At 51.9% G+C, this 16,663-nt stretch overlaps 1 protein-coding gene across 3 annotated transcripts; it reads left to right on the forward strand.

Annotated features, from left to right (window-relative positions):
- Window positions 1-124: 124 nt before the first annotated feature.
- Window positions 125-12,502, forward strand: SLC27A4 (solute carrier family 27 member 4). Of its 3 annotated transcripts, none has more exons than XM_080928274.1 (13): window positions 125-364; window positions 1,569-1,735; window positions 3,036-3,430; window positions 4,738-4,896; window positions 6,324-6,435; window positions 6,544-6,635; window positions 7,439-7,548; window positions 7,779-7,988; window positions 8,157-8,283; window positions 8,829-8,966; window positions 9,142-9,306; window positions 9,378-9,524; window positions 11,703-12,502. In XM_080928274.1, the coding sequence occupies exons 2-13, from the start codon at window positions 1,575-1,577 to the stop codon at window positions 11,858-11,860; spliced, it is 1,974 nt and encodes a 657-aa protein (XP_080784400.1). In that variant the 5' UTR covers window positions 125-364; window positions 1,569-1,574; the 3' UTR covers window positions 11,861-12,502. The 3 variants fall into 3 exon arrangements, with proteins under 3 accessions (XP_080784400.1, XP_080784402.1, XP_080784401.1); XM_080928276.1 differs by having other exon boundaries at window positions 6,366-6,435; XM_080928275.1 differs by lacking the exon at window positions 125-364 and adding an exon at window positions 805-925.
- The last annotated feature ends 4,161 nt before the right edge of the window (window positions 12,503-16,663 follow it).

A 16,663-nucleotide genomic window follows, 5' to 3' on the forward strand; every position in this document is an offset into this window, starting at 1 on the left:
GCCTACCACTCCCAACGGGCCAGGCGGCTGCGGAGGCAGTGGCGCGCGCAGGGCTGGAGGGGCTGGGCGGTGTCGGGCGTGCTGGGGCTGGGTTGCGCTGAGGCGCACTGGCTCAGAAGCTCGCCCTCTGCGGGGACCGCACGGAAGGCGGTGCTGCTGGCCGGCACAGCTTGTGCGGGTGCGGGTGGCGGGTAGAGGTGGAGCGCAGCAGAGGTACAGACCCTAGAAGGGCGAGGAGTGGGCTAGACGCGCCGAGGTTCGGCTGTGTGCGCCCCGGGGCGGCCGATGCCCTCAGCGCCCCGCACTCCGCTACCGCAACCGGGCCGCATCCTGACGGGGCTCAGCGCCGCGCAGCCGCAGCCGGGTGAGCTAAGGCGGGGACGGTGGCTTTCTGAGCAGGGAAAACGTGCCAGGCCGAGCAGGGGGAGTCGGCGGCGCCGGCTCGAGCCGAGGGGCGCGCCCTCCTTCTCCCGGTCCTGCGAACGCTCTGATGTCCTGGCTGTCTAGAGGCAAGTCGGTCCACGGCACCCCTCCTGTCCTGTCTTCTCTCTCAGCGGTCTTGGACTGGCTCCTAGCCTCTTTACTGACTGTCTCTGTCAAGTCAGAGAGCTAAGCATCTTAGCGATGCTGCAATAGTCCTCCCACCCATAGCTTAATGCTTTTCTCCAGAAGGCAGTCTTATAAGGGATTCCCTATGGTCCAGGCCGTGCGTGGTCCTCCGCCTAGCTTGGAAATATTCAGGCCACTTCATATCTTTGACCTTCCGATCTACCGAAGAAAAGCAGTCCATTAGCTGCCCTCTTGACTAAATCCACAAAGAAGTAGAAACAGAGCTTGGACCTTAATCTCTGCCCTGCTTCAACAGAACCTTTCCTCTTCTCCTCAGCCCTAGTCCCCAAAGATTCATCTGAATGTATGGGTATAGGTGAGTGCGGTATTCAAAATCCTTTTCCTATCGGACAATCGTCTCTTTCCACCCTATCCCTGAGCTGTCACCTCTCAGGCCCCTCCTGCCACTAACCCATTTACTGGCTCGCCCTCTATGGACCAATAGAGGCACAACGCTGCCTTGAGTCTGTGGGCAGAGACTGTGCAGGGCTCCCTTCCCAGGAAGCTGCCCTTTTGGGTGTTGTCATCTCCAGAGTGTCCTGGAGTTCCTAGGAGAGGAGTCAAGCCAGAGGCCCTTACTTCAGTGCCTCTCTCCCGGCCATCTTGGTTAGGGTATTTAAATATAGGTGAATGGGTTGTCCTATTTGAGCTAGAAAGGTTCTAAGAACAAATCTTACTAACCCAATGCATAGAGCAAGGTGCTATGGTCTGAAGTAGGAAAGGGGCTAGCCCAAGGTCACTCGGTGAGGTGGTCAAAGATAGAGCCAGAAGCTGGATTGTCCTCTTGTTTCTTAATCCCAGATCTTCATATCTCAAGTCCCTTCCAGCTTGGCATGGAGCCAAAGCCTTGAACCTTTTTCTAAGCCACCCTTTTGAGACCATACTGGCGTAGCTGCTGGTGAAGAAGTACAGGCCCCTAGAGAAATATTTGTTTGAGTCTCCTAACCTTGTACCTGCAGATCACAATGCTGCTCGGAGCATCTCTGGTGGGGGCTCTACTGTTCTCCAAGCTGGTGCTGAAGCTGCCCTGGACCCAGGTGGGATTCTCCCTGTTGCTCCTGTACTTGGGGTCTGGTGGCTGGCGTTTCATCCGAGTCTTCATCAAGACGGTCAGGAGAGATGTCTTGTGAGTACCAACCATATCTGGCCCTACTTGGGGTCTCATCTGTGCTTGGCTTTACCAGCCATTGTCCCTGCCAGCAGGAGACATCTGGGTATCTCCCAGAAGAAAAGGAACAGTTTCTTCTCTATGCCTTCTCCTGGTAGTCATAGCTAGACCTTTCATTGTCAAGGTCAAAGTCTCTCAAGGAGTCTCCTAAATCTGAGACTCCTTGACCTGAGCAGGCTTTTGAAGCCGGGGCACATTTCAAAGCAGATTTGCTGAAGAGCTGTCTGTGAAAAGGTCCTGAGGACACTGTTCATGGCAAGGTGAAGAAGACCCCAGTGGAAAAGAACCTTTCCTTAGATTGGTACAGTCTGAGGAGCCCAGGGGGACACTTGATGCTACCTCAAGCCCTGAGTTAGATGTCTGGGAGAAATTGCTCCTAGCTGCTGTATGCTAGGTGCTAGTCTGGTTCTGAGGCTCAGAGAGGAAGAAGGCAGACTCCATCTGTGAAGCTCAGACTTTTAGGAGGTAAGAAAGAGATGAAATAACTCCCTAAACTGTGTGTGCCATTGCTGCAGAGACCCTAGTGGTTTTGCTCATTGCTATGTTCTGGAACCAGAACAGGGAGCTTTGCCTAGAATGGATGGGCAGCTCAGGCTCAGGGTCTGTCAGTCTGAGCTGACTATAAAAGGCATCTAGTGGCCCACAGGAGCTGTGGAAACACAGGATAGAGAGAGGGGAGCCTCAGACAAGGAACTTAGGCCTGAAATCCAGGCGGTCTAGAGGGAAAGGACTGCTTGAAAGATGCTATGCAGGTGGACGAGGGAGGACAAAGAAGCTAGCAGTTGGCAGGGTGGTAGTTTGGGGGGCGTTTCCACAAGCACTGGATGTTTTCCCTATGTCCTGCATGGAGAAGGCCTAGGAGACAAGGTAGTAAATGTGACAGGTACCTGTCTCCACCTGCAGAGAAAAACTTATCCTGATTTACTATGGCAGGAAAGGCTAAAGGAGGCTCCAGATCTCCAGATAGTGAATCTAGACTATAGGCTTGGGGCCCTAGAGGGCTTCTAGCAGAAGAGAAGAGAGTAAGAGTAGAACTCTGGGGCCGGGCATGGTGGCGCGCACCTTGCAGTCCAGCACTTGGAAGGCAGAGGCGGGCAGGTCTCTTGAGTTTGAGGACTGCCGGGTTTACACAGAGAAACCCTGTGAGAAGAATGAAAGCTAGCTACCTGGTTCCTGAGCCTCAGGCTGTTTGAACAGTAGCTTGGACTGAGGTGTCAGGAGCTGGCCCAGCCCTCATGATCTCTTTGCTCCTACACAGCGGTGGCATGGTGCTCCTGAAGGTGAAGACCAAGGTCCGACGGTACCTTCAGGAGCGGAAGACAGTGCCCTTGCTGTTTGCCTCAGTGGTACGGCGCCACCCCGACAAGACAGCCTTGATTTTCGAGGGCACAGACACTCACTGGACCTTCCGCCAGCTGGATGACTATTCCAGTAGTGTGGCCAACTTCCTTCAGGCCCGGGGCCTGGTCTCAGGCAATGTAGTTGCCCTCTTTATGGAAAACCGTAATGAGTTTGTGGGTCTGTGGCTAGGCATGGCCAAGCTGGGCGTGGAGGCAGCTCTCATCAACACCAACCTTAGGCGGGATGCCCTGCGCCACTGTCTTGACACCTCAAAAGCACGAGCCCTCATCTTTGGCAGCGAGATGGCCTCAGGTGAGCTCTGCGTAGGAGACCCATGGGACCTTCCTTGCACAGACAGCTCCATTTTATCCCTGAGGGTGGTTGTATGAGTCTTGACACCAGAGCTTCTAGACCCTGCCAGGGATGCTGCAGAGCCTTTATGAATCACAGGCCCCCTAAGCATCAGTTTCCCTGTCTGCAGCACCAGAGATCTCAAGAAGGTGTTGCTCTTAAGCACCCACAGAGTGGCCAATGCTGTCCTATCCTTGGGTAGATTGGCCTCATCTGCTTCGTCTATACAAGGGGAGCAGCACTCAGGTCCCTTCTTTCCTCTCAGACCTGGGTTTTACTTATTGCCGAGTCAGGGACTGAGCATGGGACTTCGTGAAACTGATCTTTACTAAGACAGGAGAGAGCGGCTGTCATCTTGGTTTTTGGAAGGTGAGACAGGTTTGGAGGGAAGTGAGGTGCTTACCCAGAGTCACACAGACACAGCAGGCTTATGAGTTGATCTTGGACTGGACCACAGTATTTCTAGTCCTTTCCCTCATGCTGCTGTGGCCATGAGGTAACAGGAGAGGTATTAAGGTGCTCCATGTGGAGAAGAAAGAACACAGCAGTGAGAGAGTCCCTTTAGAGTGAAAGGGAAGCCAGAAAGACTGAGGACATAGCTCTTTCTTAGCTTGTTCAATTGCATTCATAGCACTGAAGAAGGCATTTAAAGCCAGAGAAAGCAGACCCAGCAGGCCAGGGTTGTCTCATGCCCAGGGTGAATAGAGTCTCTGCAGCTCCAAGATGCCTGGGAAAAGGTTTCCTATGAATGGGAGCCTCCTCTTATCCTCTAATGTCTCTGACAGAAAGCCTTACTGGAACAGGTTAAAAAAAAAAAAAAAAAAAGCTCAATGTGAGATTGCTACATCTCTTCCACTGTAGCATCATTCTCCCCATCTGTAAAATGGGCTGATGGTAGTCAGCATACCAAGAATCCCAGTACTTGAAGGCAGGAAGATTTGATTGCATAGCATCATCAGGCCAGACATATAGTTACTGTTACTTTCTTCCTCTTCCTCCTCTTCCTCTCTTTTTTTTTTAGCAGGGTCAGAGGGCAGGGAGGTAGGGAATTGGTGTTGGTAGCTACTTCCCAGCTTTGTGAGCAGGAGCCTGTGAGTGAGGCATCGTGGTTCCTTAGAAGTTCGTGAGAAATGAATCTCCTGACAATAGTAAATGTGTTTCACCCATTTTCGCACACCAGCCAGTCTTCTCTGACTGTCAGCCATGGGTACAGACCTGGGGACACAGCTTCCTAGCCTGCTTGCTAACCTGCAGTGTCTCCTCTTCAGCTGTCTGTGAGATCCATGCCAGCCTGGATCCCACACTCACCCTTTTCTGTTCCGGCCCCTGGGAGCCCAGCACAGTGCCCACCCACACAGAGCATCTGGACCCTCTACTGGAAGACGCCCCGAAGCACCTGCCCAGCCACCCAGACAAGGGTTTTACAGGTGGGCTTCACTGTACACTGGAGGGTTCTGAAATGTTCTGGAACACAGTGCAGGCCTCAGGGCTGCAAACTTGCCATGTGCCTCAAACAGGTTGAGGTACTTCCCCTTTTCCATCTGGAAAATGGGGCAGGGAAGGTGGAATTGTCGATGTGTGGAGCAGCCCGCGGTAATGCCATATGTGTAGGACTGTTTGTACCCTGCAGCTGGCTTTGCGTCTTAGCCGGGTGGAGAGGAGAGTTAGTGTGAGATCCTCAGTGTATCCTTCCAGCTTGTTGAGTGTAGGCTCTGACAGGCCAGCCTTTGCCCTCTCCTCCAGGAAGGCTCCCTGGAGTCTTCCTTTATACTGGATCCTGACAGCCCTTCAGTTGCTGCTCTTTCTACTCTTCCCTGGTCTCACAGCCTACTCTATTGCCTGGTGGCTGCTGAGCCCCATCTGACTTCTGTTCCTGCTCCGCTACTTCCCTGTGTGACCATGGCCTCAGACCTGCCCTCTGAGCCTCAGGTCCAGCTGCAATAAAGTTGGGGATAGTAACAATCTACTTTATGGGCTTATTGTAAAGATCAACCTGGAGGCTAGCATATCAGCAGGAAGGGCTGTGACTTGTCACTGCCAGTATTGAGCCTCTCCTTTCCCTCATTTCTTAGATGCTTGCAGAAGCTGCTTGAGGGTGGGGCTGGCTCCACCTCTTACCCTCATGCATGACAGAGTGTGACAGAGCTCTTGGTGACAGTGCCCATTTGGGCTGGTAAATGGACATACAGTGGCCATAGTGCCTGCTCCTTTTACTCTTTGTTCCTTTTTTTTGAGATAGGGTTTCTCTGTGTAGCCCTGGCTGTCCAGAAATTCACTATGTAGACCAGGCTGGCCTTGAACTCACAGAGATCCACACCTCTGCTGGGATTCTCCTGAGTGCTGTGGTTAAAGGCCACCATGCTCAGCCTTTGTTTTTTATCTTTTGAGATGGTATTTGTCTATGTAGTTCTCACTGTCCTTTAGTTTGCTGTGTCTCAAACTCACAGAGATCCTCCCGTTTCTGCTTCCCGACCACTAGATTAAAGTTATATATCACCTCACTCCGTTAATACTCCCCTTATACCTAAGCCTTGAAGCAGACGTCCGCTCCTTCTAGAAGCCCCGCTGACACCACCTTTGCTCCTGTAAGCTGAGCCAGCTCTTGTTTAGCTTTCACCAGTCCTGGTTCCTGCGGTTAGGCTTGGTGTTGAAATGTTTCGTCTTCATCTGACTGTCCCACTCAGCTGGGACCTTTGGCTCTGTATTCATCCCAGCCACTGCTCTTTCACTCCGCCTGGCTGTGGGTGAGGCCCGGGAGGGCAGGTGCTGTTGAGGTCATCAGTAGGTCTCCCAGAAGAAGGGCAGAAACAGGCTGATGGGCATGCCTTGTCCATCTCCCCACACGGTCCTGCAGCTGCTCTCCCAGTGACCAGCATTGCACATCTGTTTCCTTCAGATAAGCTCTTCTATGTCTACACTTCGGGCACCACGGGGCTACCCAAAGCTGCCATTGTGGTGAACAGCAGGTAAGGGACAAGTGCCCACGGGTGGATATGGCCTGTGTGGTTGTGGGAAACTTCTCTTGCCATTCCAGGGTCCCACTGACCTCTTTGCCTTGCCTTGTACCCTTAAAGGTATTACCGTATGGCTGCCCTGGTGTACTATGGGTTCCGCATGCGGCCTGATGACATCGTCTATGATTGCCTCCCTCTCTACCACTCAGCAGGTAACCCTGGGCCTGCCCATAGCTGCCAGCATCCTGTGCCTTTGGAAGCCCCACTTCCCTAACCACTTCCAGTAAAAACGTGGGAGCTCAAATCTAGGTTTATATTCAAGCAGGGCCATTGACTGCACCATAATCTTGTCCACTGGTGGGGACATGAGGTTCATGGTGTGGGTCGGGGTCCCGAGGGCATCTTGCCTGCTGTGTGAGGTTGGTTTCTGCACATGTGTAGCATTACTGCTTGGCTGTGGGAGCATAAGGGAAGCTGACAAGAGTATCACCCTGACCCCCAAGACTTGAAGAAGCTCTGTTTGCAGCAGGGCAGGGTTCTGGCCACTCCACACCACAGAGCTGGCCCATGTTTCGAACCTACCTGACACCCAGGAAGAGTTAGAGAAGGTAGGAGGGGACACAGTGAGGAAGTACAAGTGTCACACACAGGAAGACCAGTGGTGGGGACTGAGAAGACCTAAAGGAAATGTACCAGGTAGGAGAGCAGGCTTGTCTGGTTTAGCTGTATAGACAAGAAGTGTGTGCTTGATTCCACAGGCACTGTAGAGACATGGCAGGTAGGGAAGAGGGTTAGGACAGAACAGGAGGAGACCGAAGAGACAGGACTGGAAGCCGGTCGTGGTAGTGAACCCTATAATCTAGCACTTGGGAAGTGGAGGCCTATCTTCTATGACACAGCTAGTTTGAGGCTAGCCTGGACTATATGAAACACTGTCTTAGAAGAGGCAGGCCTGAATGAGAGGAGGCTTTGGGGTGGGGTCTCGGTCCTAATCTCCAGGCCCCTCTGACTTCAGGAAACATTGTGGGGGTTGGCCAGTGTCTACTCCACGGCATGACCGTAGTGATCCGGAAGAAGTTCTCAGCCTCACGGTTCTGGGACGACTGTATCAAGTACAACTGTACAGTGAGTGAGAAGGGACAGACATCAGCAGCCCCGTTCCTACGTCTCCCCCTGCCTCCCACACACGGGGACATCTAAACAGCTGAGACTTTACAATGGTCTCTTGGGCAGTGAGCGTGTTCATTGCTCAGATGGGAAATCTGAGGTGTAGAGAGGGAACTGTTGGGCGTCTGGTGGGGAGGTGATAAAGTGGGGCACCCCTGGCGTATGGACTCACACCACACTCACCCCAGATTGTACAGTACATTGGCGAGCTTTGCCGCTACCTCCTGAACCAGCCACCCCGTGAGGCTGAGTCTCGGCACAAGGTGCGCATGGCACTGGGCAACGGTCTTCGGCAGTCCATCTGGACCGACTTCTCCAGCCGCTTCCACATCCCCCAGGTGGCCGAGTTCTATGGGGCCACTGAGTGCAACTGTAGCCTGGGCAACTTTGACAGCCAGGTAAGGTCCAGATTGGGGCTAATACGGCTGCGGTCGGGATGGATCGCTACAGGCCCTAGGCTTGCAGAGGGGTGACCAGAATTCCAGCATGAGAGTGGATACCAGAGTCCCTCTGCCCCGCTGCCCCGGAAGTCTGTGGAACCCTGGCCTAAGTCTCAGCCTTTGCAGGTGGGGGCCTGTGGCTTCAATAGCCGGATCCTGTCCTTTGTGTACCCTATCCGTTTGGTACGAGTCAATGAGGACACCATGGAACTGATCCGGGGACCTGATGGTGTCTGCATTCCCTGTCAACCAGGTCTGCCCCATGAGGGAAGTGGACATGTGAGAGGGAAGGTCTTGTCTTGGAGGGCAGTCGTCAGTGTGGATAAGCTGTTCTGAGTGTGGGTTCTGCTTCACCCCGCTGTTGTCACTAACCCTTGCTCACCATGCTGTCTGCACACTTCCTGAGAAGGCCCCATCCTTGCCATCACAGCCTGTACTGTATTAAAGCCAGCTAAAGCCAGCCTCATACGTGAGCCCCTCGTCTTCATGCAGGGCTGATGGCTCAGGTTGTGTGTGGTAAAGTGTGTGACACTCATTGAAGAGAGCGCCTGGGCACATATAGGGCTTGGAGGTACCAACCAGGTTGTCCGGCTCTCTAGTCAGGCCTTTATGCATTGAGTGTTTATCCTTTCCTGGATCGATTCATTGGACCCTCACTGTTGATGGCCCAGGCAGTGCTCCACAACTGCCCAGATGTGCTCCCTGTTCTCAGCCACCACCGTCTATGTAGAAGCAAGGTGCCTTTGTGGGTAAAGACAGCTAGAAGAGGCCACTCCTGACTGGCTTTCTCATTCCTAGGCCAGCCAGGTCAGCTGGTGGGTCGAATCATCCAGCACGACCCCCTACGCCGTTTTGATGGGTACCTCAACCAGGGTGCCAACAACAAGAAGATTGCTAATGATGTCTTCAAGAAAGGGGACCAAGCCTACCTCACTGGTGAGTCCCCTGCCGTTTGCCACCCCTTCCAGAAGGGACAGGGAGAGATGAGGAGAGCTTCCACAGTCTCAGCACATCCTGGACTCCCCAAAAGCCAGCCCCTGCGATGACTGCCTGACTCAACCTGGATGGGGAGCTAGGCTGGCCCAACCATGACTAACTGTACTCTCTCTAGGTGATGTGCTGGTGATGGATGACCTGGGCTACCTGTACTTCCGAGATCGCACAGGGGACACATTCCGCTGGAAAGGGGAGAACGTGTCGACCACTGAAGTGGAAGGCACACTCAGCCGCCTGCTTCATATGGCGGATGTGGCAGTTTATGGTGTCGAGGTGCCAGGTATGTATGGAGAGGACGCTGGGCACGTCAGAACATTGCCCGACACTGACTGTGTACCCTCCTACTCTCAGGAACTGAGGGCCGAGCAGGAATGGCTGCTGTGGCAAGCCCTATCAGCAGCTGTGACCTGGAGAGCTTTGCACAGACCTTGAAAAAGGAGCTGCCTCTGTACGCCCGCCCCATCTTCCTGCGCTTCCTGCCTGAGCTGCACAAAACAGGTCTGTCCCTGCTTCCAGTTCCTGACTTTCTGGAATGGGACTATCTGTAGTATGAGCTCTCTGGCTAATCTCCTGTGTGGAAACGTGCAAACCCAGCCTTCAGAGAAGGCTCACCATCCCTTTGAATGAGAACTGTTCCATGCCTCTGGTACAATGGTTCAGAAGCACTAGTCTGACTAGGCTTTAGGTTCTCAGAATCTTTCCCCCTCTACGACCCAGAGGAGAAAAATTCTAAAGGAATTCCAGAGGTATGGAATAGACTTGGTGCAGTAACACTCCTGTAATCTTTATCCTTCAGAATGAAGGAAGAAGGCCAGCCTTGGCTTTACAGTACTCAAGACCCTGTCTCAGCAACAACAAAGCAGAAAAAAAAATGGACTTCAGATCACAGCACAACAGACTGGGGACAGAACTCAGTGGAAGAGCTTGTCTAGCATACATGAGTGCTTAGGTTTGATTCCAAGTACCACAGAAAAGTAGTAATAAGGCACATAGGCAAATAGTAGACCAGTAAACTAAAAGGAAGAGAAGATACCCCCAAACTTGGATGCTTCCAGAGTAGTGTGCTGTGGGCTGTCAGCAGAGGCCAACAGGACCAGGGGCTGATAGGATCTATGAGAGTGGGGTAGCCTAGAAACAGTAGGAAGCTGTCTAAATGCAAGACTGTGTCCCACAGAGATCTCCAGCTGTGGAGACTGTGGCAGAAAACTGTAGGTGTCTCCAGAGAAGTTGTCATTGTCTTGAGAGTGAGCTGTGGGTGGGTCTGTGGTCACATGGTAACACAGTGACAGCCTTCTGTGTGTTGGTCTCTGATGGCTATCAGGAGTTCCTGAGTCGGGAAGGGAGTGTAGAAACTCTTGTCTAGGCCCACCATGCTCTTCTAGTCCTTCCTGGCTCTCCCCATTGCTCAGTGTCCTGCCTGGCTGCTCCCCTGGGGTCCATGTGCCTTACCCCCACCCTTGCACTGTTAGTTCCAAGCCTTCTCTGGCTGCTGAGGTCTCTATCAGCTTGTGGGCATCTGTACCCCATGCAACATATGAAACAGTGGGAGGGGCTTAGGCTCCATGTGACACAGGTGCCAATCTCACAACTAAGACTGAACTTCCTGAGGGCTGGATGTGGGATTCTGTCCAGGGCGAGCAGGGAGGCTTGCCAGATGGCCTTTCTACAGAGTGAACTACATGCAAGGGTCTCTGAAGGTCACAGTTCTGTGGGTTAGTGATGTGGGGTTTGGATTCAACTGGAAAGTTAGTGGAGCTGCAGAGGCAATAGCTCCTCTCTTCTGTAGCCCCGTCCAACAGAGCTGTGTGCTGGTAGGAGTGGTTGGCATCTCTGCTGTTCACTATGGTGGCAGCTAGCACCATGGAGGGATTGAGCATTTGAGATAGAGTTGGTGTGGCTGAGGAACATACACATGAGCAGTGCTGGTTTTTCTCTTTCATAAAGCTTCTCATTCTTCCAAGGCCATTCTGATCTCAAGGTGTCTCTCCCCAACACATGCCACGTGCCACCCCCAGCCAAGAGCTAGGGGCGGAATGGCAGGATCCTTAGAGGCCTAGATTCACAGGAATTTCACAGCATTGCTTCAGAGCAAGTTAGGAGGCCAGTCTGGTTTGGGAGACTGCTGTTTCTGTTGGGAGCAATAGCTGGCATTTCAGAGGCTAGCAGATCCAGAAAAAGGGTCTGTCATTCCTAGGTTCAAATCCTGACTATCACTGTGTGGCTTTGGCCAAAAAAAAGAAAAGAAAAAAAGAAAAGAAAAAGCATGATGATGGTGATGCACCCCTTTAATTTTAATCTCAGCATTGTAGATCTAGAGACCAGTGGATCTCTGTGAGTTTGAAGGACAGCCAAGCCTATCTAGTGAGACCCTGTCCAAAAGAAGGGAAATAAATGGAGAAGAAAGAAAACATATGCATCTTAGAATATGATTGAGCAGCTGCCTCAAGACGTTGAGGCCTCTGCATCCAATCCGGTCAGTGCTCAAATAAAAGGGACCCAGATTCTGGCCTCTACTCTGCTGCCCATCGGCAATGATGTTGGACATACACAGTTTCCCCATGTCCGTTCTCCCCTCCCTAGCTCTCCCTTTCTCAGCCCTTGTAGTCAGATTTGTCAGATTTCTAGGAACTCCAACCCCTGCCTTACACTTTCTGAATTTTCTTCCCCACTCTCTAGGGACCTTCAAGTTCCAGAAGACGGAGTTGCGGAAGGAGGGCTTTGACCCGTCTGTTGTGAAAGACCCACTCTTCTATTTGGATGCCCAGAAGGGCTGCTATGTTGCACTGGACCAAGAGGCCTATACCCGCATCCAGGCAGGCGAGGAGAAGCTGTGATTTCCCCTACATCCCTCTGAGGTCCAGAGGATGCTGAATTCAGAGCCCCAGCTTCCGCCCCAGAGGGGTCCTGGGTAATGCCAGACCAAAGCTAGCAGGGCCCGCACCTCCGCCCCTAGGTGCTGATCCCCCCCCCCCAAACTGCCAAGTGACTCACTGCCGCTTCCCCCACCCTCCAAAGGCTTTCTGTGAAAGTCTCATCCAAGCTGTGTCTTGTGGTTCAGGCATGGCCCCTGGGCCCTAGGCTTACTGACAGGCCTCTTTAGGATGATGTCTTGGGTCCAGCGGGCCAGGGTGTGGGAGAAGAGTCACTAAGATCCCTCCAAAAAGAAGGGAGCTTACAAATGAACCAAGGCAAAAGCCTCTAGACTCAGGAAGCTAAGTGGCCAGAGACTGTAGTGGCCAGCCACCCCGTGTTCACAGAGGATCTTGATCCAGAGCTGCCAAAGTGTTACCTAGCTCTGTCTGCACCTCTGGGGAAAGGAGGACTGCATGTGGCCACTGGGCCCCTGTCTCAAGAAGTCAGGATCACACACTCCTTGTTTCTCCAGATTCCCTTGTTATTGTCTTGGGGAGGGAGGGGGGTATCCCGTCTGTCTCTCAGATGCAGCCTTCCTGCCTGTCTGTGAGTCTGTCCCTAAGTGTTGCCTTCTCCATCTGTCCTAGCCTGACTGGGTGGAGCAGGCATGAGGGGAGGCTCAGGGGCCAATAAACTCTGCCTTGACTCCTCTCAGTCTGACAGTCTGGCTCCTTGCCTACCTCCTTCCCCTCTAGCCCCTCTACTTAACTCTTGGGATAAGGCCAGTAGTTACCACACCCCTCCCCTTTCCAAAGATCTGCCTTCCTATAACTCCTTAGGATTAGGATCAGCTCCCAACAGATCTGACAGGATGCTAAGCTTGTGAACTTAACCTTTAGAAGAAGCATGTGGCTTTGGGCAAGTGTCTGCTGAATGATATGGGTGATTGGGGGATTCAGAAACTACATGAAGCCATTAGGAGTGGGAGGATACTTGGGGTCTTTGAGGAAAAGCCCTCCCCTGCACAGAGCTGTCCCTAGACCCAAATGACCTAATGGAGCCTTCCCACCCCTCTGTGAAAGTTTCATGTCTAAGCTCTGTCTTCTTGGCCAGGAGGTCCTTGTTCCAGGGCTGAGACTGACAGGCACCTTTAAGATGATGTATCTGATCCTGGCAACCCTGGGCAGTCAGCAGCACTTTGGTCCAGAGTTCCTGGGCCTGGGTGTCTGTGACAGATACACACAAGGGCCCTGTTTCCACTGTTGAACCTTCTGTGCCTGTGCGGCGGTCGAAGATTCAGGTTCTGAGATGGTTTTATATGATTGGTATGTAGTTGGCAATGACCTTGCACTCAGAATCCTGCTTCCTGCTTCCTTCCAGGTGCTGTTATGAAAGACGTCTGACTTGAGTGTTTATTTAGTAATGTCTGGTTATCACATGACTTAGGTTTTTGCAGATGTGAGACCAGAGGCCTCAGTCTCCTAGAGATGGAATTAGAAGAGGTGGGTTCTAGGAGCCAAACTGGGTCTTGAAGCAGGTTTTATTTGGGGACGTGGGGGTTCAAGACATGATTTCTCTATGTAACAGCTCTGTCTGTCCTGGAAGTCTGTAGCTCTGCAGACCAGGCTGGCCTCCAACTTAGAGATCCACCTGCCTCTGCCTCCTGAGTGCTGGGATTAACTGTGTGCACCACCACTGTCTGTCTTGAGGCAGATTTTATAAATGGACCATTCAAGAATAAACCCAGAACATGGAGATTATGACTTACTCAGTGGATAATGTCACACAGGTAATGGGGGCTGGAATGCATCACCCTGCCACATGGTACAGAAGGCAGCAGGAAGCCAGAAATTTCTATTCCACACAACCTGTGGAACCAGCTCCAGGCCCACACCCTAGGGGTGAAAGGTAAGGTTTATTTATACATAAGCACACTGTATCTGTCTTCAGACACACCAGAAGAGGGCATCAGATGGTTGCTCCACATGGTTGCTGGGAATTGAACTCAAGACCTCTGGAAGAGCAGTCAGTGCTCTTAACCGCAGAGCCATCTCTCCAGATGGGGAAAGGCTTTTGATTTGAGGTACTTGGTATGGAGAGCAAACCTAGTGAAGGAGCCCAGAAATACAAGGCAGGTGTGGAGCATGGCTGGGTGTTATGTCAAAGATGGCCAGCAGAGGGAGCAAGGGGCTCAAATTTGCATTCCTGGCCTACAATGTCCAGCCAAGGAAGCAGGCTATGGTTTTTGCGTCACCATTGAGTTAATGTGATACTCTGAATCTCAAGGCTGATCTCTGAGGACTTTTGCTTAGGCTTCCAAGGATTTAAGCTTGATAAATAAAGGAAGTTTTTTTAGATGCTAAGACCCCTTAGGGTGTGAAGAGATCGCATATGATAAAGAACACTGGCTCCTATTCCAGAAGAAAGTTCCATCTGTAACTCCTGGGATGCTGATGCCCTCTTCTGGCTTCCACTGGTACTGCATACACACTACACAGATACCTGCAGACAAAACACAGGTACTCATAAAAAATGAACCAGGGGTGGTGCACCTCTTTAATCCTTGCACTTGGGAGGAAGAGACCAACGACGGTTCAAGGCCAGCCTGGTTTACGGAGTGAGTTCCAGGACAGTGAAGGTTACACAAACCCTGTCTTGAAAAACAAAACAAGGGCTGGAGAGATGGCTCAGCGGTTAAAAGCACTGACTGTTCTTCCAGAGGTCCTGAGTTCAGTTCCCAGCAAATACATGGTGGCTCACAACCATCTGTAATGAGATTTGCTGCCCTCTTCTGGTGTGTCTGAAGACAGCAACCATGTACTTATATAAATAAAATAAAAATTTTAAGTCTTTTTAAAGATACACATAAAAATAACTGGGCACAGTGATGCACACCTTTAATCCTAGCTCTCAGGTGAGATCTCTGTTATTCCAAGGCCAGCCTGGTTCATAAAGAGAGTTCTAGACCAAGCAGGGCTACATAGTGAGACTCCATCTCAACAAACTGGATGGTAAGATGTTTCAGCAGGTAAAAGTGTCTGCTGCCAAGCTTGACTACCTCGTGGATCTGCAGAACCTACATGGTGGAAAGAACTGACTCTAGGCTGTCCATCCTGTGCACACACGCACACAGTAGCTAATAATGTAATCAAACGAAACATCTCAGACAAGGCCGTTTCCCACTTTTACACTGAGACTCCTTCTAACCCCGCCTTGAGGGGCTGGCAGCTCTTGGACCTGCATCTGATTGTCCCCAGACCTTACTGAGCTATCAGCAGACACACAGTATTGATCAATACATGCTTATTAAATTAACTTATGTAACTACTGTTACTGGGCAGCTCCTCACATTTATCAAGTACTTGACAGTTGCAGGGCACCTATTGGTTCACCTAAGTAGACAGAAAAGGCTGGCATGGGAGAAGATCTAGACCCCAAATCCACCGCCATGGGCACAGCAGTGGCAGGAGGTGGACTGAATGAGGTATGCCCCAGGACACAGGAGTTTTGAAATGTTCTCCCTGTGGGGCCTTAGCTGCCCTAACGCTTGCAGGAATCATCCTGCCTCACCCCAAATGCTGTGAATATGAGTTCTGTGCTCCAGGGCCTAGCAACAGCAGGCCTTTTAAGGAACCGTGCCAGGCAGACTAGTTCAAGGCTTGCAAAAGAAACAGTAGACCAGCTGGGCATGGTTCTTCACACCTTTGGGCCCAACACTTGGGAAGCAGAGGCAGGTAGATCTCTGCTTTCCAGCCAAACTAGTCTACGTAGTTTCAGGCCAGCCAGGTAGTGTAGTGAGACACTGACAAAGGGGAGGGGTGGGGCAGACTGGAAGGATGGCTCAGTGGCTAACTTGCTGCTGGGTTCTCAGCACACGTATATAGTATGCATACAAGCAGGCAAAGCATGTATATACATAAAATAAAAAATTGTTTCAGAGGAAGATGCTATCAGAGGGGTTGGAATGTAAAACTGAAATATAAGGGGCTGGAGAGACGGCTCAGTAAGAATTCATATTGCTCTTGTAGAGGACAAGAGTTTCCAGCACCAGCAACGAGTGACTCCAGTTCTGGGGGATTTGATGCCTTCTTCTGGACCGTGCAGACACACTGCACTAACGTGAACATACATACAGACATATACATAATTAAAATAATAAATTACCGCTAAAAACCGGTAAGACAGTGGGGTTGTATGTCTGGGGAAAGGCGTCATTGCTGGAAGGTGTGAGCAGTGAATGCTTCCGGAAGGAGCCCCCTTGGAAATCAACCACTCCCACATAAACTGTAAATGGCCACCAAGCACAGAACAGGCAGGATTTTATCCGCATCCCAATGATAAGGAACCAGAGACCAGGTTCCTCTCCAAACTTCCGAGTCTGAAGGTAAACTTCCCCGCCCCGCCTCCATGCTGCGCTGGGCGCTGCGGAACCGGCCAGCCTCTTGCATCCTTGGAGGTCCTGGAGTGCTCGGGACTGGCAAGTGGCTGCCCAGGCCAGTGTGTGGCTATCGCTTTCAATTCCTAGGAAGAAGGTTAAATACCTTCCACAGGCCCAAAGAGGCCTTTGGGACTAGGGCGGGGGGGGGGGGGGTCGACACAGTGACTTTCAAAGGGGGCCTGAAAGCTTAGCCACCCCTCCCCCGGGCCACGGCTTCCTCCTGGTCTAATCAAATTCTGGGCTCAGCCCTCGTCTTTGGCGGCAGTTTAACCCGAACCCGGGCGGATTTCTTTCTCACTGATCTCAGCTTGACACCCAATTAGCACAAGAATGGGAGGAGGAAGCT

The sequence above is a fragment of the Micromys minutus genome (assembly GCF_963924665.1).
Source record: "Micromys minutus genome assembly, chromosome: 13".
NCBI classification, from domain to species: domain Eukaryota; kingdom Metazoa; phylum Chordata; class Mammalia; order Rodentia; family Muridae; genus Micromys; species Micromys minutus.

Bases quoted from the DNA above. Each gene is read 5' to 3' on its own strand.
- SLC27A4 (XM_080928274.1), top strand. From the start codon at position 1,575: ATGCTGCTCGGAGCATCTCTGGTGGGGGCTCTACTGTTCTCCAAGCTG. The intron at 4,897-6,323 runs GTGGGCTTCACT...ACGGTCCTGCAG, and splicing joins CCCAGACAAGGGTTTTACAG to CTGCTCTCCCAGTGACCAGC. The intron at 9,525-11,702 runs GTCTGTCCCTGC...CCCACTCTCTAG, and splicing joins GCCTGAGCTGCACAAAACAG to GGACCTTCAAGTTCCAGAAG.